We start from the raw sequence: 17,282 nt of genomic DNA, 5'->3' as shown, positions 1-17,282 counted from the left end.
TCTCATCACGCTGCCGCCACATTTGAGCTTCAGCCCTCTCTTCAGCCCGCCACTTACTCTCTTCAACCCGCCACCTCTCCTCTCAGTCATTTTGGGCTTTCCTGCACTCTGACATTATTTGCCTCCACGCTTTCGTCTGTGCTCTGTCAGCGGGGGAAGACAGCATGAGCTCAGAGAACAATTCATCACGAGTGTGTTTTTTTTCTTTCTAATCTTCACTAGCCTCTGGGAAGGAGAAGATCCGGTGATCATTGAAACACATGCAGCTGGCGGAGAGAAAAAAAGGGACAGCGGTATTTAAAAAGACACATTTTGTAAAACAGTGGCTACACTCTTTCAGGGTAAACCTTGCTGTTAACATTACATACATAGCGCATGTGCTTTCGTTACAAGGTCGCATTTTGCCTCCCCCACCGCGTTGCTACCCTCTCAAACCTCCCCCCTCTCTGTGGCTAACAGCGGGGAACATTTCTGTTCAGCCACAGGCAAACAGCCCAGCAGGAACGGGCACCTCTGAGTGTCCCCCTATTTCAACCAGGTGACCATGAAGGATATCTCACTCTCCTGAGGATAACACAGAGAGATAAAGAACGGATGTTGTTTGAACGCCAGCAAACATACACTGCAATGCTTTGTTGTACAATGATTCCCGAGTACGTGTTACTGGCCTGGAGTGGTAAAGTGTCCTACCATGGAGGACGCAATAAGGCTGTCCTCCCCAGAAACCTTTTGCAAAGGCTTTGGGAGTACATCCAGGAGAGCCGCGAATGCCAGGGCAAAGTAATCCTTTCACATGCTTGCTTTTAAACCATGTATAGTATTTTAAAAGGTACACTCACCAGAGGTCCCTTCTCCGCCTGCCGGGACCAGGAGGCAGCCTTGGGTGGGTTCGGGGGGTACTGGCTCCAGGTCCAGGGTGAGAAACAGTTCCTGGCTGTCGGGAAAACCGGTTTCTCCGCTTGCTTGCTGTGAGCTATCTACAACCTCATCATCATCATCTTCTTCGTCCCCAAAACCTACTTCCGTGTTGCATCTCCATTGAAGGAGTCAAACAACACGGCTGGGGTAGTGGTGGCTAAAATGGCATGCAGCTCATCATAGAAGCGGCATGTTTGGGGCTCTGACCCAGAGCGGCTATTAGCCTCTTTGATTTTCTGGTAGGCTTGCCTCAGCTCCTTAAGTTTCACGCGGCACTGCTTCGGGTCCCTGTTATGGCCTCTGTCCTTCATGCCCTGGGAGATTTTGACAAAGGTTTTGGCATTTCGAAAAGTGGAACAGAGTTTTGATAGCACGGATTCCTCTCCCCATACAGTGATCAGATCCCGTACCTCCCATTCAGTCCATGCTGGAGCTCTTTTGTGATTCTGGGACTCCATCATGGTCACCTCTGCTGATGAGTTCTGCATGGTCACCTCTGCTGATGAGCTCTGCATGGTCACCTGCAGCTTGCCACGCTGGCCAAACAGGAAATGAGATTCAAAAGTTCGCAGTTCTTTTCCTGTCTACCTGGCCAGTGCATCTGAGTCGAGAGTGCTGTCCAAAGCGGTCACAATGGAGCACTCTGGGATAGCTCCCGGAGGCCAATACCGTCGAACTGTGTCCACAGTACCCCAAATTTGACCCGGCAAGGCCGATTTAAACACTAATCCACTTGTCAGGGGTGGAGTAAGGAAATCAATTTTAACAGCCCTTTAAGTCGAAAAAAAGGGCTTCATCGTGTGGACGGGTGCAGGTTTACATCAATTTAACGCTGCTAAATTCGACCTAAAGTCCTAGTGTAGACCAAGGCTTAGAAATGGACAGAGGTCAAGTTCCTATGCTGATTCTTTTAGATCTATCAGTAGCCTTTTATAGTATTGACCCTGAGGTTTTCAGCACCTGTCTGTGGTTTCCAGCAGGCGAGACACTTAGCATCTGCAGTATGATGGTGACAGTGATGGTTATTTGTAAAGGTATGCCAGTCTTTTTTTCAATGAGGTCTGCAAACTGAAAGTGCCTTTGGATTTTGGCAGCAGCCATTTGCCTTTGGATAATAGGCAATTGATTATTTCCCTCTCTGCAGAAATGTTATCTCAGCTCTTGTGATTTCCAAATTAGTTGTTGCAATGTGCTCTACAGGGAATTACCCTCAAAGACCACTTGGAAGCTACATCTAGTGCAGAATGCAGCTCCCCACTTACCAGCTATGAGTTAGTGAGGGAGATCACATTATACCTATTCTCTGAAGTGTGCACTGACCTTCAGTTTGCACAATTAAAGGTGCTGGTCTTGATCTGTGAAGCCTATGATTTGGGTGTGGGTTACCTGAAAGATCATCTGTGTTCTCATGCAGCATTGGAACAAACAGCTGTGGTGACACTTCTGCTAACAGTGCCTTGATTTGAATGTCTGGGAGCTTGAAACAGGCTTGAGTCTGTTGACATTCAGGACATGGTCTAAGAATATGCATATTAATTAACAGAACAAGCAATTCCTCTCTCCTACTTTTTGCTTCTGTTGTGTTTTGTTCTTTGCTATTTTCACATATTTTCCCTAAAGGCTTATTTTCTCTGTACCAATTGAACTCGTAGACACTAACAGTTTTAGTGCCTTATTCTGCAGTTTGACAGTGGAGTCCTGCAACTACTTTTTGAAATCTGTTAGTAAGTCAGGACATTGAATGCTAATTAAAGCGGGTAAAATATGGGACAGTTTTAGCCAATCAGTAAGGGAGAAAAGCAGCTCTTTTGCCTTATAGTATTCCTTTGATTAATGCAACATGTTGGAAGTCAAAGAACTAGAACCACATATTACATCTAATATTTCCATCCTCTCAGACCCACAAAAGCTTTGAAGAATTAGGTTAATGTTGTAGGCCACATTTCTCCCTGAATTTTAAGATATGTTTATTTCAAAACACCACTAGAATGATAAAAACAATATTCCAAAATCCTTAAGACTTAGAGCTCTCTACTCTTCTCAGTTACATAGATTCACATGAAAGTATATTTTGGAAAATCAGTTGCTGTGCTTGAAAACTCTTACATCCACGTTCTTAAGGCTTATGACTAGAACCTTCTCTCAAATACACATAGATTCAAATCTTGAAAAACCACCTAGTGCATTTCAAGTCCAGCAGCTGATTTTCCAAGATGTATGTTAATGTGAGCCCATGTATTTTGAGGATTAAACTCTAAGCCTTTAGGAATTTTCTGTGCAAGTGTGAGCTTGCAATTGCAGTAGCTGCTTGCCCAAGGTATGCAGTGATTTCCACACGCTTAAGAGGGGAAGGAAGCCAATAGGGCAGATATTCAGGTGGTGTAAATTGTCTACTCAAGTCAATGGAACTATGCCAATTTACACCAGCTGAAGACCTGCCCCCTTGCTTGATTCCCCTCTTAAGTATGTGTTTTAGTGTCTTTATTCGTGGGAAGTTCAGCTTTCAACTTCTAAGTAGAAGGACCTAATTTAGCCATTTTTATCCATGAATGATATGTCTGTAAAGCAGAATGCACTCTCATTTCATTTTTGAGCTGTGTGTACTTTTGATTATAATCTCTGCGACCTGCAGTAGCATACATTTAGTCAAGTATTTGATTTCATTTTTTGTTTAAGCCGTATTGCATACAGAAAATTAAATGTCTAATGTAGCAACTGTTAAAGCAGGTTTTGGTTATCCACTGTGATGTGTTTTTCCAACAGAGAAACATGACACTAATAATCATGGATGAGCTGTTTGTATTTGTATGCAAGTTATTATCAGCAAAAATAGGCTTAACAGACTTTTCCTTATCCCTTAAAATATAGACACATTACTGGTTCATATATCACCAAAATCATTGTTTGTCATTTAGATTACTTGCAAATTAAAACAAAAACTGCTAAGAGCAAATTTGTTTAACATGTCTATGACTAATTAAACATTACAATCAAGTTCTTAAAAACAAAACTGGGCAATGAAAAGTAGTGAAGTGCTGGAAGTGAATAACTCTTGGTGGTTCATATGTGAGACAAAGATTTTTCGTTTTTAGTTGTGCCTCCAAAAAGGGCAAAAGAGGAACTCCCAAATGCTGAGTGTTTAATTTGGTTCTTGAGAGCAAAATCTCTGATTACAAGGGAGGGATGCAGTGACTGGAGGTTTACTGAGAAATGTCTAAAGTTTAGACTGTCTAGAGTAAAAAGTGAAAACCTAAAATCCTTGGCCCCAAGTCATGTTTCCTACCTTATCTGCAGTTTTAAAATGCCTCTCAGATGAGGAAAAAGTGGTGTAGGGGGTTGGATGTTGGTTTAAAAGGTGAGGAGAGGCAAGGTTATGATATTTTCTGCAATTTCATAAATAACTTATCAACAGAGGAAACATCTCACAGTGCACAGGAGCAGTTCTTCCCCTGGCCAAAATATATATTATCTCAGAAGGAAAAAAACAGACATTTTCACTGAGTATGATGAGGCAGAATCCTCTTAAATAAAATATTACTCGAGAGCTCTGATGATATGAAACCTGACAATGAGGAGGGGTGATATGGTTTTGTTACTTTGTTTATCTCTGAATTTTGTGTAAGGAAGTTTATCATAACCCAGATTTTTCCCATTTCTTTTTTGATGCAGTCTGTGAATTGTTTTTCAATCTCTAGCGTTTGTATATATGTGGGTAAAGAGGTTGTACTAATTAGCATTTATTCCTATTTTTTAAAAATAATACAGTCCTACTTGAAATGTGAGAATTGTGGAAAAACTGGAATATATTTTCTTAGATGGTAATATTAGTACCCTAGAGATCAACGTGAGGAAATCTAATGCTGCCTCGTACAATATCATTTTCCTTTTTTAGTCCTGACCTACTAGACGCTCCTTCAAATGGCTGCATAGGGGGCAAGACCAGTGGTTGAAAGCTCTCTGATACTTTGGGATTTTTGCAAGTAAGTTAATGCAGATCTTATCCGCATTAATTCACCTGCTTTTCCATTCCACAATATTGAACATGCCTCTTCCAAAGGATGGATATGGTAGCAGAACCTCTGAGAGCACAACTTCACTGCCAGGGACACTGGAAGAGGGGGCAGAACTAAGTGCAGATTCACAGGGCTGCTGAGCAAATGGTTGTGTGTATGTTCATGCATGTGTGTGTGTATTCCAGATCTACTGAGTTTGGGAACCAAACATCTTTTGGCAAATAGCCCATATAGGGGACAATAAGGCCTGTTGTTATCTGCAGCTCACAAATGAATTTATTGTATGTATCTGCAATGATTACATTTTTCCTTTGACAAGAATTTATAAATAACATTTTAAAATAAAATAATAGCATTGATACAGTTAATGTATCTCCTTGGGCTGAAATGTGTATTTGAAGAAGGGCTTAATGACTTTAGCTGGCACAAATAGACACATAGTAAACACACTTATAAGATACGACAATTAACATTGGAAAATCTAAAACAAATCCAAATAATGTATCATCATTTTACTAGATTATTCCAGATTTCCTGCTGGAATTTGCTCATATCCCTGGACCATATCCTTGGAGTTTTGCTTGAGTGAGAATTGAGGTGTCTGTTACTACACTCCTTGCTCAGGTACAAGTCCCATTGAAATTAATGGGTGTTTCGCTAGAGTGAGGTATGCAGGATTTGGCCCATTGTGTCTTGCACAGATATACCATGAATTTCCAGCATTCACATTTACTCTGTGTCTGTGTGAATCTTAGAATTTAAGCAATGGTTATTTTGAAAAACTCTGTTAGTTTTTGTTTATAGTTTATATCATATCAACAAGAATGTAAAGACCTCCAAAGCAGAAACACTGCTGTATTGGCCACTGGCAAACAGTTACAGGAACAGGTCCATTACTTTTAAAATCTTACTTTATATTTTGTGTAATATTCTGTAATCAGATGTTTGTTCATGTAAATCCAGTGACCTTAAATAGGTCTCTCATTGAACTAAGTGCAAGCTAATGAACTTCCCCATTGCCTAGGATACAGTGCCCAAGGTAGTGGGCCAAATACATCACCAGCCCAGTGAATTAATGGAGTTAGGTATGGATGAATTTGGCTCTCCAGATTTAAATAAAACAATAATGTAATAAAACAAATGAAATTTTATTATTTGCATGTTTCTATCTAGATTAAATATTACCAATTTTCAGGACACAGGTTTCTATTTATTTTCCTCATTCTATTTACAGAAGATTTAAGAGTGGCAAGGACTGACCACAACAATTATAATAGATAATAGAAATATCAAACTACATAATATTTAAGGGTTTTACTAAAAGTGTTACCCAGAGACAGTTTTTATAGTTCTTTGTCCTCCATATTGTCTTTGTAACTGCCTTCTGTTCTCGGTCTCTTCCTCTCTGTAGCTGCCTGAGTTTTTCTCTTCTTTATTTCTTCTCACCTGCAGTGGCATTCTCGTCTAGACTGTAATGGAGCCTAAGGACCCCACTGTAATGGATTTTTTCTGTAGCCACATCAGTTTGCCCCATCAGATTTTCATTTGTCTTTGATTCTTCCATCCTTCAAGAAACAATATTATTCTGTGAGCCAAATTAACAGAGGCCATTATCCTAAAAGATTTTTTCTTTTAAAACTCTTTAGATTCAGTAAGCGGTTGTCACAGAAAAGAGGGAAGAACAAATATGAAGGGGAGAGTACTGTACTGTAAACCATACAACATATATTTTTATCTTGCATTTCTAAGGGAAGTTGAACCTACATGCAATCACACTTAAATTATTTTTTAGAGATAAACATGTGGCTCTGGTGGAGTTTTGCCCAAAGAGTTTCTCAAGTTGGGGGCGGGGAGGGCAGATGGTATGGGGCAGGATAAAAGGGGATACTTCATTTTTTTTGTTTAGACAGAAGGGAATGAGTAGCTATTTAACTATTTCTGTGTACAGGTTTACAAAGTATTTCATACTATTATATCCTTATAGCATTTTTTCATCTTCCTGCAGCTATGGATCTATTCCAGAATGAGTCATTCACCGACCTTTTAGACAGTTTTTCTAGGGATTGGCTAATTACGTATAAATCTGAACCTTTTTTAGATTTTGCAGCTGCCTTTAATCTGATAAAAGTAATTGTCTATAGGGAATTGCACAACTAATACATTTTACCTATTCACTTTAGCCTCCTACTAGGCTTTAATGTATCCAGCTGAGGATACATGCAATTGTATTTAATCTTTTCATAAGGACATGCTTATCAGAAAGATTTCTTATTTGATGGAAATAAAGTAAAAGCAATGACTGTTGATGGTGATTACCATTCATCTTGCTTATAAATTATTAAGATATGTTAAAAACTCAAACTTAATGAATTATTTTATATTTATCCTTGGTTTAGGGACATGAATTAAACTTTTCAGTTTTTCATTTAGCCTCATCACAGATTCCCAGAATCATCCAGGTTTTTATGATTATTCCCCCATTGTGGCTGTGTGCCTCACAGTTCCTAATCACTGTTACTTGGCCTCTACTAGTAGTAGCTGGTTACTTTGAACAAAAGTGAAATTAGGAGACAAAATGTAAACTCATCTTTGTCACTGGTCAAATGGCAGTGAAAGGAGCTCCACCCTATTTTATTTTCACTAATAATGTCAGCAAGCATCTAATCAGCTGCTGAAATTTGAAAAACAAGGGAAATATGAGTGTAAAGGTAGAAAGTGGACTCAGTCACTTTGTGCATGCAACAGCAGATATGGACTAAATTAGTGCTATTCTGCATGATCAGAGCTACATTTCAAATTAGATGGATTTTATCCATAATAGTAGTTAGGAATTGTACTTTTTGTTTGAATATATAATATGGAGTATCAGTTCTGATTCTTAGTTTCAGACTTGGTAGTGGCAGTAATATTTTAATATTCTAGGGATTGGCTAATTACGTATACATCTGAACCTTTTTAGATTTTGCAGCTGCCTTTAATCTGATAAAAGTAGTTGTCTATAGGGAATTGCACAATGAATACATTTTACCTATTCACTTATATTAAATTGAGGATAAAGCTAAGTCTGTAAGATAAAATGAGAGTCAAACACACTAAAACTAAGAAAATAAAAATGAGAAACCCTGGTAAAGTCGTCCAGAAGAAAACAAGAACAATGCAGGGAAAAGCCTTTAGAGAGTCACAGCAGCAGCAATAAGGCCAGAGCCTGACAACTGGGACAACCACATTTTCTTGTTGGACCATCAAATATGAAGTCTTATCTGCTTACAGACAAGTGATCAAGAAGGAAAAATATACCAATACAGATCAATCCCCTCAGATCACATAATTTGGAACAATGAGCAGTCCCTGATCAAGGGAGACACATAGCTAGAATAATAAGGAGGGGTAGGTCAGGAAATAGATTCATTGGCAGGGATGTGTAGGGATGGTGTACTATATAATAGGATTCAGCTATTGACAAGTCTTCCCTTTCATAAGCAACAAAGAATTTGCCCAAATCACTACTCTGTGTTAAAGATAACAGTGATCGTACCATAAATTTCAATTGGTTTGGAGACAAATACAGATTAGAAAAGTTTCAAGTCTATGGGATTATGTCCCCAGTTCTACAAACATGTATACGTGTGCTTAATTTTATGCACACATATAGTGCATTTGATTTCTATGGAATTATTCACTTGTATAAATAAGCATGTAAGTGTTCGCAGGAGACAGGCCTTTATCCGAACTGGCCTGGTTGAAAATTAATTTTTATTAATTCTTGATCATAACATGGAAAGTTATGCCACGCAAATGACAGCAATAAACTTAGCAAGAGGTTTTTATTCTGCTAATAACTGTACTTGAATATTTTGCATTAATTATTATGCAAAGTATCTTTGTTGCTCATTATTGTAATTTGGATGGGTATGTCCTGACATTTTGTTAAGCAAAAGAAATATGTTTGTCTTGCAGTGCTGGAGCTGGAAGAACAGGTACATTCATAGCACTCAGCAATGTTCTGGAACGAGTAAAGGCTGAAGGGCTCTTAGATGTATTTCAAGCTGTGAAGAGCTTAAGAATGCAAAGGCCACATATGGTGCAAACGCTGGTATGATATTTAACAATAAGAATCTTTGTCAAATGATCTAAGTTTTGTAAGTGTTATGGTGGGAAGAGAACAAAGGCTCATTTTACTAGCTGCAGTAAATATAATATTATGGGACTACTTTTAACAACTATATACTTAGGTTGCAAGAGGTGTTTCATTATAAACTTCTATTTTATTTTCTAATAGGCTTTCTAAAAATTAATTTGGGGGTAAAAGTTGCTGTGTTTGTTGTTAGCCAACTGCTGATTTTTGTTTGTTTGGAGAGAGATTGTGAAAGGTTTTTTAAAAATCCATGGGGACATTCTTGAGTTATGATCATAAAATTATCAACATTTTATTTTAAAAAGAACTAATGTTTGTGTTTTTTCATCTAAAAAATGGCTTAAACACATCAAACTGACTTGCAGTTAGTTCTCACAGAGGAGAAGTGCCTTTGGAACATTAGAAGAATTTAGGTTATATTTATTTAACAAAGTTATGAATATTTGAAGATAGCTTTTCAATAAATTTCAAGCACAGATTCCTGGGGAGCTGCTAACTTGAATAAATAATAGTAATACATTGCATTTCTAGCACTTTCCATTCAACAGTCTCAAAGTACTTTACAAACAGTAATCTCAAAACTAGGGCTGTCAAGCGATTAAAAAAAATAATCGCTATTAATCACACTTTAAACAATAATAGAATACCATTTATTTAAATATTTTTGGATGTTTTTACATTTTCAGATATATTGATTTCAATTACAACACAGTATATAAAGTGTACAGTGCTCACTTTATATTTTTTATTACAAATATTTTCACTGTATAAAACACAAGAAATAGCATATTTCAGTGCACCTAATACAAGTACTGTAGTGCAATCTCTTTATAATGAAAGTTTAACTTACAAATGTTGAATTATGTACAAAAAATAACTGCATTCAAAAATAAAACAATGTAAAACTTTAGAACCTACAAGTCCACTCAGTCCTACTTCTTGTTCAGCCAATCGCTCATACAAACAAATTTGGTTACAATTTGCAAGAGATAATGCTGCCCATGTCTTGTTTACAATGTCACCTGAAAGTGAGAACAGGCGTTCGCATGGCACTGTTGTAGCTGGCATCACAAGATATTTGTGCCAGATGCGCTAAAGATTCATATATCCCTTCATGCTTCAACCACGATTCCAGAAGACATGCATCCATGCTGATGACAGGTTCTGCTCGATAACAATCCAAAAGCAAAGCGGACTGACACATGTTCATTTTCATCATCTGAGTCAGATGCCACCAGCAGAAGGTTGATTTTCTTTTTTGGTGGTTCGGGTTCTGTAGTGTCCACATCAGATTGTTGCTCTTTTAAGACATCTGAAAGCATTCTCCACAGCTCGTCCCTCTCAGATTTTGGAAAGCACTTCAGATTCTTAAAGGTTGGGTTGAGTGTTGTAACCTTAGAAATCTCACATTGGTACCTTCTTTGCGTTTTGTCAAATCTGCTGTGAAGGTGTTCTTAAGACGGACATGTGCTGGGTTATCATCCAAGACTACTATAACATGAAATATATGGCAGAATGCAGGTAAAAAAGAACAGGAGACATGCAATTCTCCCCCAAGGAATTCAGTCACAAATTTAATTAACGCATTATTTTTTTTAACAAGCATCATCAGCATGGAAGCATGTCCTATGGAATGGTGGCCAAAGTGGCATATAAATGTTTAGCATATCTGGCATTAATACCTTGCAAGGCTGGCTATAAAAGTGCCATGTGAACGCCTGTTCTCACTTTCAGGTGACATTGTAAATAAGAAGTGGTCAGCAGTATCTCCTGTAAATGTAAACAAACTTGTTTGTCTTAGCAATTGGCTGAACAAGAAGTAGGACTGAGTGGACTTGTAGGATCTAAAGTTTTACATTGTTCTGTTTTTGAGTGCAGTTATGTAACAAAAAAATCTACATTTGTAAGTTACACTTTCACAATAAAGAGATTGCACTACAGTACTTGTATGAGGTGAATTGAAAAATACTATTTCTTTTGTTTATCATTTTTACAGTAGAAATATTTCTAATAAAAATAATAATATAAAGTGAGCACTGTACACTTTGTATTTTGTGTTGTAATAGAAAGCAATATATTTTAGAATGTAGAAAAACATCCAAAAATATTTAATACATTTCAATTGATATTTTATTGTTTAACAGTGCGATTAATCACAATTAATTTTTTAAATTGCGATTTTTTTGAATTAATCATGTGAGTTAACTACAATTAATCGACAGCCCTACACAAAACCCTTCTCTGAGGTAGATTTTTTTTCTTCATTTTACAGGTAGGGAAACTGAGGTACAGAAAGATTAAATGACTTGTCCAAGAGCACACAGGGACTCTGTGACAGATCCAGGAATAGAGCCTATATCTTCAGGGGTCCTAGAGGCCTATGATTGAAGCACTGTTATGGTTGTGGAGAAAACCTTCAAAATATGTCCTGAGTGTAACCAATGCAGAGATGTCTGCCTGAACCAAAACCAAAAAACAAGCTGTGAACTCTCCCATTCATTTAAATGGGAGTGAACTCAGATGCCAGTGTTAATACTTTACTACTGTCAACATTAACTACCCCGTGTTGTAGGAACAAAGACAAAGTATCATATTAAGAAGATTCACACCAGTGTTTCCAAAAGTGTGGAATGTGCCTCCCTTGGAGGGACGAAGAACTAGCCAGGGGATAGTGGAAGATATATAAATTTAAGATGGATAGGTCTTTAACAACAAACGGCAGCATTGCATGGGGTGAGGGGAAGATTGGTTTCATTTTTCTGGAGTGGGACTCAGCTTTCAAAAGTTTGGGAAACACTGTATTATGGGTCTATGACCTTGGAAGCAGGTGAGGTCAGTGTTTATCACTGGGGAGAGCAAGGAGAAAATATACAGTGTTGCTGTATGCTGTTAAATAACTGTTACCCAGAAGTGACTGCATTTCATTTTGTTTGCTAGAAGCTGGGAATAGGCAACGGGATGGATCACTTGATGATTACCTGTTCTGTTCATTCCCTCTGGGGTACCTGGCATTGGTCACTGTCAGAAGACAGGATACTGGGCTAGATGGACCTTTGGTCTGACCCAGTATGGCTGTTCATTTATAACTGGGAGGTGTGCATTTCATTTGTAACTGGGCTGGGTTTCCATGTGTGTGTAAAAATATGAGAAAGAATATTCATATTGTTAGTTCTTTGGGGCAGGAATTCAACAGGGCCACACTTGGCCTCTACATGCTACTACAATATAACTGTTTAATAATCATAATAATATGTATGCATAGAGCATTTGTAAGGTGCTTTGAGGTTGTTTGAAAGGCACTGTGAACCCAGTTCTGAAAGGTGTGGATCACCCCAGAGCTCCTATTGACATCAATGGTAATTGAGGGTGCTTTGCACCTCCCAAAATGTACTTTGCACTTAGCAGGATTGGGCTCAGTGGTTTGCAATTTCTTTCATATTATAGATGTCTATTAAGTTTTGAGAGAAGCCTCTTGTGGACCTCCTCTGTTTCAACCTCCCAGTTCCATCATCCTCCCTGAAGCGGAGGATTAGTTACATACAGGCTCAGTTACATACAAATAGTGTCAGTTAATAAAGACTATGAAACTTGCAAGTTAATAAAATTGAGCATAAAAACCTTTTGTGCAAAGAGCGGAAATATAAAATTTACCATCAACGGGGTAGATTATTTGTTTTGTCATAAACTTGCTGTTGTCCAATTTAGAATATGTTGCATTTTATGGATTTACCTAAATCTGATTATTCCAACTTAAACATAATGTACAATCGAAGTAAATCTGAATTTCTTTTTTATTTTTTTAGGAACAGTATGAATTCTGCTACAAAGTGGTACAAGATTTCATTGATATATATTCTGATTATGCTAATTTCAAATAAAACTTCCTGCCTTATTTTTTAATTTAGTCTGTAAAAATATTTGTAAATCATGTTAATTTATATCATATTTTCCATTATGATAATTCCTACTGTAAATGATATTGTCTGTGTTTTGCTTTAAAAGTCACTTTTGCTGTATAAAATTATAAATTACTCAAATATAAATATCTTTTAAAAGCTAATTATAATAAATGTTCATATACAAAATATCAGTATATATGTTGTTGAATGTTATATACATTTTTAACAAAATCTTGGTTGCATTTCTCTCTTTACATTTTCCAATACATTAAAATATCAATATTAATTTTATTTCCCAAGTTTAGCAGCCCCTAAATTTTACAAAGCAATTTTTTATTTTATATTAAATAATGAATCATAGTGAATGTGTTGGCTCTGACCCTTCTCTCACTGAGGTCAATAACAAACAATTGATTTCATGAGTAGTAATGTTCATTAGGAGCCAGATTCTGACACCCTTACTCATCTTCAGTAACACCTTACTCTACAAATAGTCCGATTGAAGGCAATGAGACTGTTCCTGGAGTAAGATGCTATTCAGTGTGAGTAAGGGTGTCAGAATCTGGTCCTCAAGGTGTAATAACATATGCTCCACTACAACTTACAAACAAACAGCCATGCTTTTTAAAGTCAGTATATTGTGCACAGCTTTATTTCAAGATAAGCTGTCAGTTAGAAATAACTCAGTGTAAATACAGAGTTTAATAAATTATTTGATTTCAATGTAGTCTTGAACATTCATTTTATTCTGCTTTTTTATTAAATCTAATGTATTTTAAATGTTCCTTACTGAAATACAGTTTTGTAATTTATGAGTGAGTTTCACTATTTTGAAGATATTTTGCATGTCAGAAGATAAATTCTGCTGAGAATAGTTTTGCTGAACCTGAGCTTCTGTCAACTATTGCAAGAGGCATTATTCCTGTTGCCACCGACACAGAGCTTGATATAATATGTATGAGAGAGAGAGACTGAGACTCTACTTGACTAGAATATAAAAGCAACTTCTTAAACTTTTTGAAAAAGCATTTTAATATTGAAATCACACTGGTATCAGCAGTAAAGACTGTTGATAGGAAAAAGCTCTTTTAAAATGTATATTCTTAAAATAATGTCTCCATAGTTAAAAATCAGATCTTTCCCTAATACAAAAGGGGGTATCTATGTGTTTGCATGTGTGTATATAATGAAATATTTCAGAGACCTAAACAGGATTTGGGGGACAGAAAGTACAAAAGACACAAGGCATCTGAACGTTGAATATTTTAAAAATATCTCTCTCATCTTTTAAAAAAGTATATAAATTAATGAGCACAAATAAATATAAAAATATTTAATTTAATGTATATTAATATGCAATAGTTCTGTCTTGTTTAATTGGTTATTTTTGAATGCAAACATAAAAGCCTAATTTAAAAATAAGCATACCTAAACTGATGTTTTCATTCTAGTTCTTGCACTATTTATCTATCCCATGTTCATTTATAATATCTGGAAATAAATAAAAGTTCATTATTCTTTTAATAATGCAAAGAGTAACAAAAGGTGTTCACACCTCTCCTTTTATTACATAGTGAATTGAAAATTGTTCAGGTTAAAAGTCTTTAAGCACAGTTTTGAATACTGCCATTTACTGCTTATTGTCTTCCCAGTAATGCACTGCTGTATATTTATTTGTACAGTAATTATGCACTTAACAACTAAAACAATTTGTTGCAAGACTAAATAGTTTGAGATTAATGGATTAATTCAAAATGCAAAAATCTTTGACTAAAGAAAAGAATGTTAAATAAGCTTTCAATTCTGGCATGGTTTGAAAATGGAAAATATATTAAAATGAAAGTCGTCAAATACGTGCAGGTACAAAAGGCCAATACACTAAGGTGGTCAATATAAATATTTGTAGCATAGGGAGCATGTAAATAAGATACTAAATTTGATGATGCTGAGACTATTAATAATATCATCTCTCAGTCATTGCAGAATTATTCCCAACAATAAATCTCAAATGATGGCTCAGTCTAGTTTTAAATACAAACAGTTATGCTTCCACCATTTCCCTTGGGAGTATATTCTACAGTCTAAGTAGATCTCACTGTTGAGATTTTTTCCCTAATAGTCAGTCTACGTATTTTGTTTCGCATTTTCCCTTTATTCTGTAGTGCTCCTTGGACAGCCCTTAAGATCTGGCTGTGTTCAGATGTTTGGTAGATTTGTCTTGATATTACCTAACAATTGACTCCTGGAGTAGAACTCAATTTAGAGGGGGAGACAACCTTGTTAGATAATTAAAAGTTATCCTGAAGTGAGAGCTGCCAATTTAGACCTATATGCCAGCACAGTCATACTGACATCCGTGTGTTCAGAAGGATCCACCCTAACAGATCCTTTTACAGGTTTAGAACTCCGCTCTCTGTCTGATTAATGAATGCAAGGCAAGGCAGCAAGTTACTTCCTGCATCAGGAGGCTATCAGATACTCAACAAAAACTATGATTAATATTAAACAAAATGCCAAGAAATTCCTGTTGTCTTTAATATAAAGACATCTAAGACGTAACGGAAGTACCCATAAAAATATTTCAGAAGTGAGAAATAAGCTAAGCAATGACATTTTCTTATTATAATTTAGAAAGCTTGTTTTCCAATTCTTTTTAGTCAAATATTCTTTTTTAGTCAAGGTACAAATAAGGTTGTTGTACTTAATACAACAGTCTAATAAATATATAGAAGGATTATCTCTTCATAAATTTTCTGTATCGCATGGAATTGCATTAAAATGCCAAATAGGGATTAGAAAATGTAAATTCTGGTCCGTAGTCATTATTGGTCACTATGTGACTTACTTTACTGTCTATTTTCATGTGTTACATTAGGCCCCAATTCATTAAAGCATTTAAATATATACGTTAAGTCTATCTCTATTCAGCAAATCACTTAAGCATGTGCTGAAGTACCATTGGCCTTCTGCTGCTGAAACATGCACTTAAGTGCTTTGCTGAATTGGGGCCTTAATAAAGAATGCATACTGTAATTACCAGTGTTTTAAAAGTATTTTTATGTATGTTTTTTAAACTTTTAAAATGAGCCTGACCTCCTGTGTTAACGTTTTGAAATGTTTTCATTTCCCTGGTATCATTTTTAATATAAAGTTACTGAAACTTTTCTGTGTAATAAATTGTATTTAATTTGTTAAATCTTTATAATGTATGTATGTATTGTACAGTTTCAGCTATCATTGATATTTTCTTTTATTACATTTATAATTTGATCTTGCTGTGTGTATAATGCCAGTGAATGTTGCTGAATTATTTGTATATGCAAATTGCAAGATCTAATACATTCTGATGCAAGAACAAAGCTTCATTTTTATTTTCAGACTGTTTTTCTTTCTTTAAATCTCTTAATTTAATTCCTGTACTATGTGTTCATTTAGATTAAGTATTCTAAAGGAGTTAAAAATCCATTACCTAGATGAATTATTTTCCATTACTTTTAATCTGTAGTTCTTGCAGACTCAGACTAATATTCTGACTGAAGCATTATGCATACAAAGTTCAGTAACTTAGTATTGCAATTTAGGACCTAGTCCTGCAAACCTCTACTACAGTGCATAGTCCCAGTGAAGTAGCCCTTACTGATGTGAATAGTCCCATTATAGTTCTCCCCCAAAATAATCTCAATGACTAAAATCCTGGCCTGATTGACTTTTGTCGGTCCAGGATTACACTCAATATTCTTGACTCAAGAATTCTATTCCACTTATAACCATGTTCAGGCAGACCCCTGAATATACCAACTCCCACTCAACAAATGTATCTGCAAAGTGGATGGATGCCTACACTTCCCAGCCAATATAACCAGTAGTTAAAAGAAATGAAAAATTTGGTACCTCACAGGAGTAGGAAAAGAATAAGGTAAGCAGAGGATGACTTGGTGCAGCATTATTTGCAGGGCTTAACCACACTTAACCCCTAATGATCAGCCACACTGAATAACTCTTATTTGCAAGGTCTCTCGTATATGGGATAATTTTCTGATTTTTCCAGAATTAAGTTCCAAACAATATTTTGTTTGTGCACATCCTTCATGTAATATGTACACCATGGATGAAAATGTTACAATTTTTTCTTTCAGTTTTTTCATGTTTTCTGACAGCTAATTGCCCCACTCTATCAATAATGAAATCAAAATGTGCATACTTCATTTTATTCACTCTGGTATATAATTAAGAGTGAACTATCCAACTTTTCCAAAACTAGAATTCCAAAATTTTGTAAGACGAACATTTTGAAAAGCAATTGAACTTTTTCAAAAA

General features: G+C 36.2%; 1 protein-coding gene across 4 annotated transcripts in view; it reads left to right on the top strand.

Moving 5' to 3' along the window:
* The window catches only part of PTPRE (protein tyrosine phosphatase receptor type E), a 266,402-nt gene extending 253,329 nt beyond the window's left edge, over window positions 1-13,073 (top strand). For all 4 annotated transcript variants that reach the window (XM_073354053.1, XM_073354051.1, XM_073354052.1 and 1 more), the window contains 2 exons: window positions 8,889-9,024; window positions 12,870-13,073. In XM_073354053.1, the coding sequence (XP_073210154.1) occupies window positions 8,889-9,024; window positions 12,870-12,944 (211 nt within the window). In that variant the 3' untranslated portion in view covers window positions 12,945-13,073. The remainder of the gene's footprint in view (window positions 1-8,888; window positions 9,025-12,869) is intronic.
* The last annotated feature ends 4,209 nt before the right edge of the window (window positions 13,074-17,282 follow it).

The sequence above is a fragment of the Lepidochelys kempii genome, chromosome 7 (genome assembly GCF_965140265.1).
Source record: "Lepidochelys kempii isolate rLepKem1 chromosome 7, rLepKem1.hap2, whole genome shotgun sequence".
NCBI lineage: Eukaryota > Metazoa > Chordata > Testudines > Cheloniidae > Lepidochelys > Lepidochelys kempii.
This window is presented reverse-complemented; position numbering and strand designations above follow the sequence as displayed.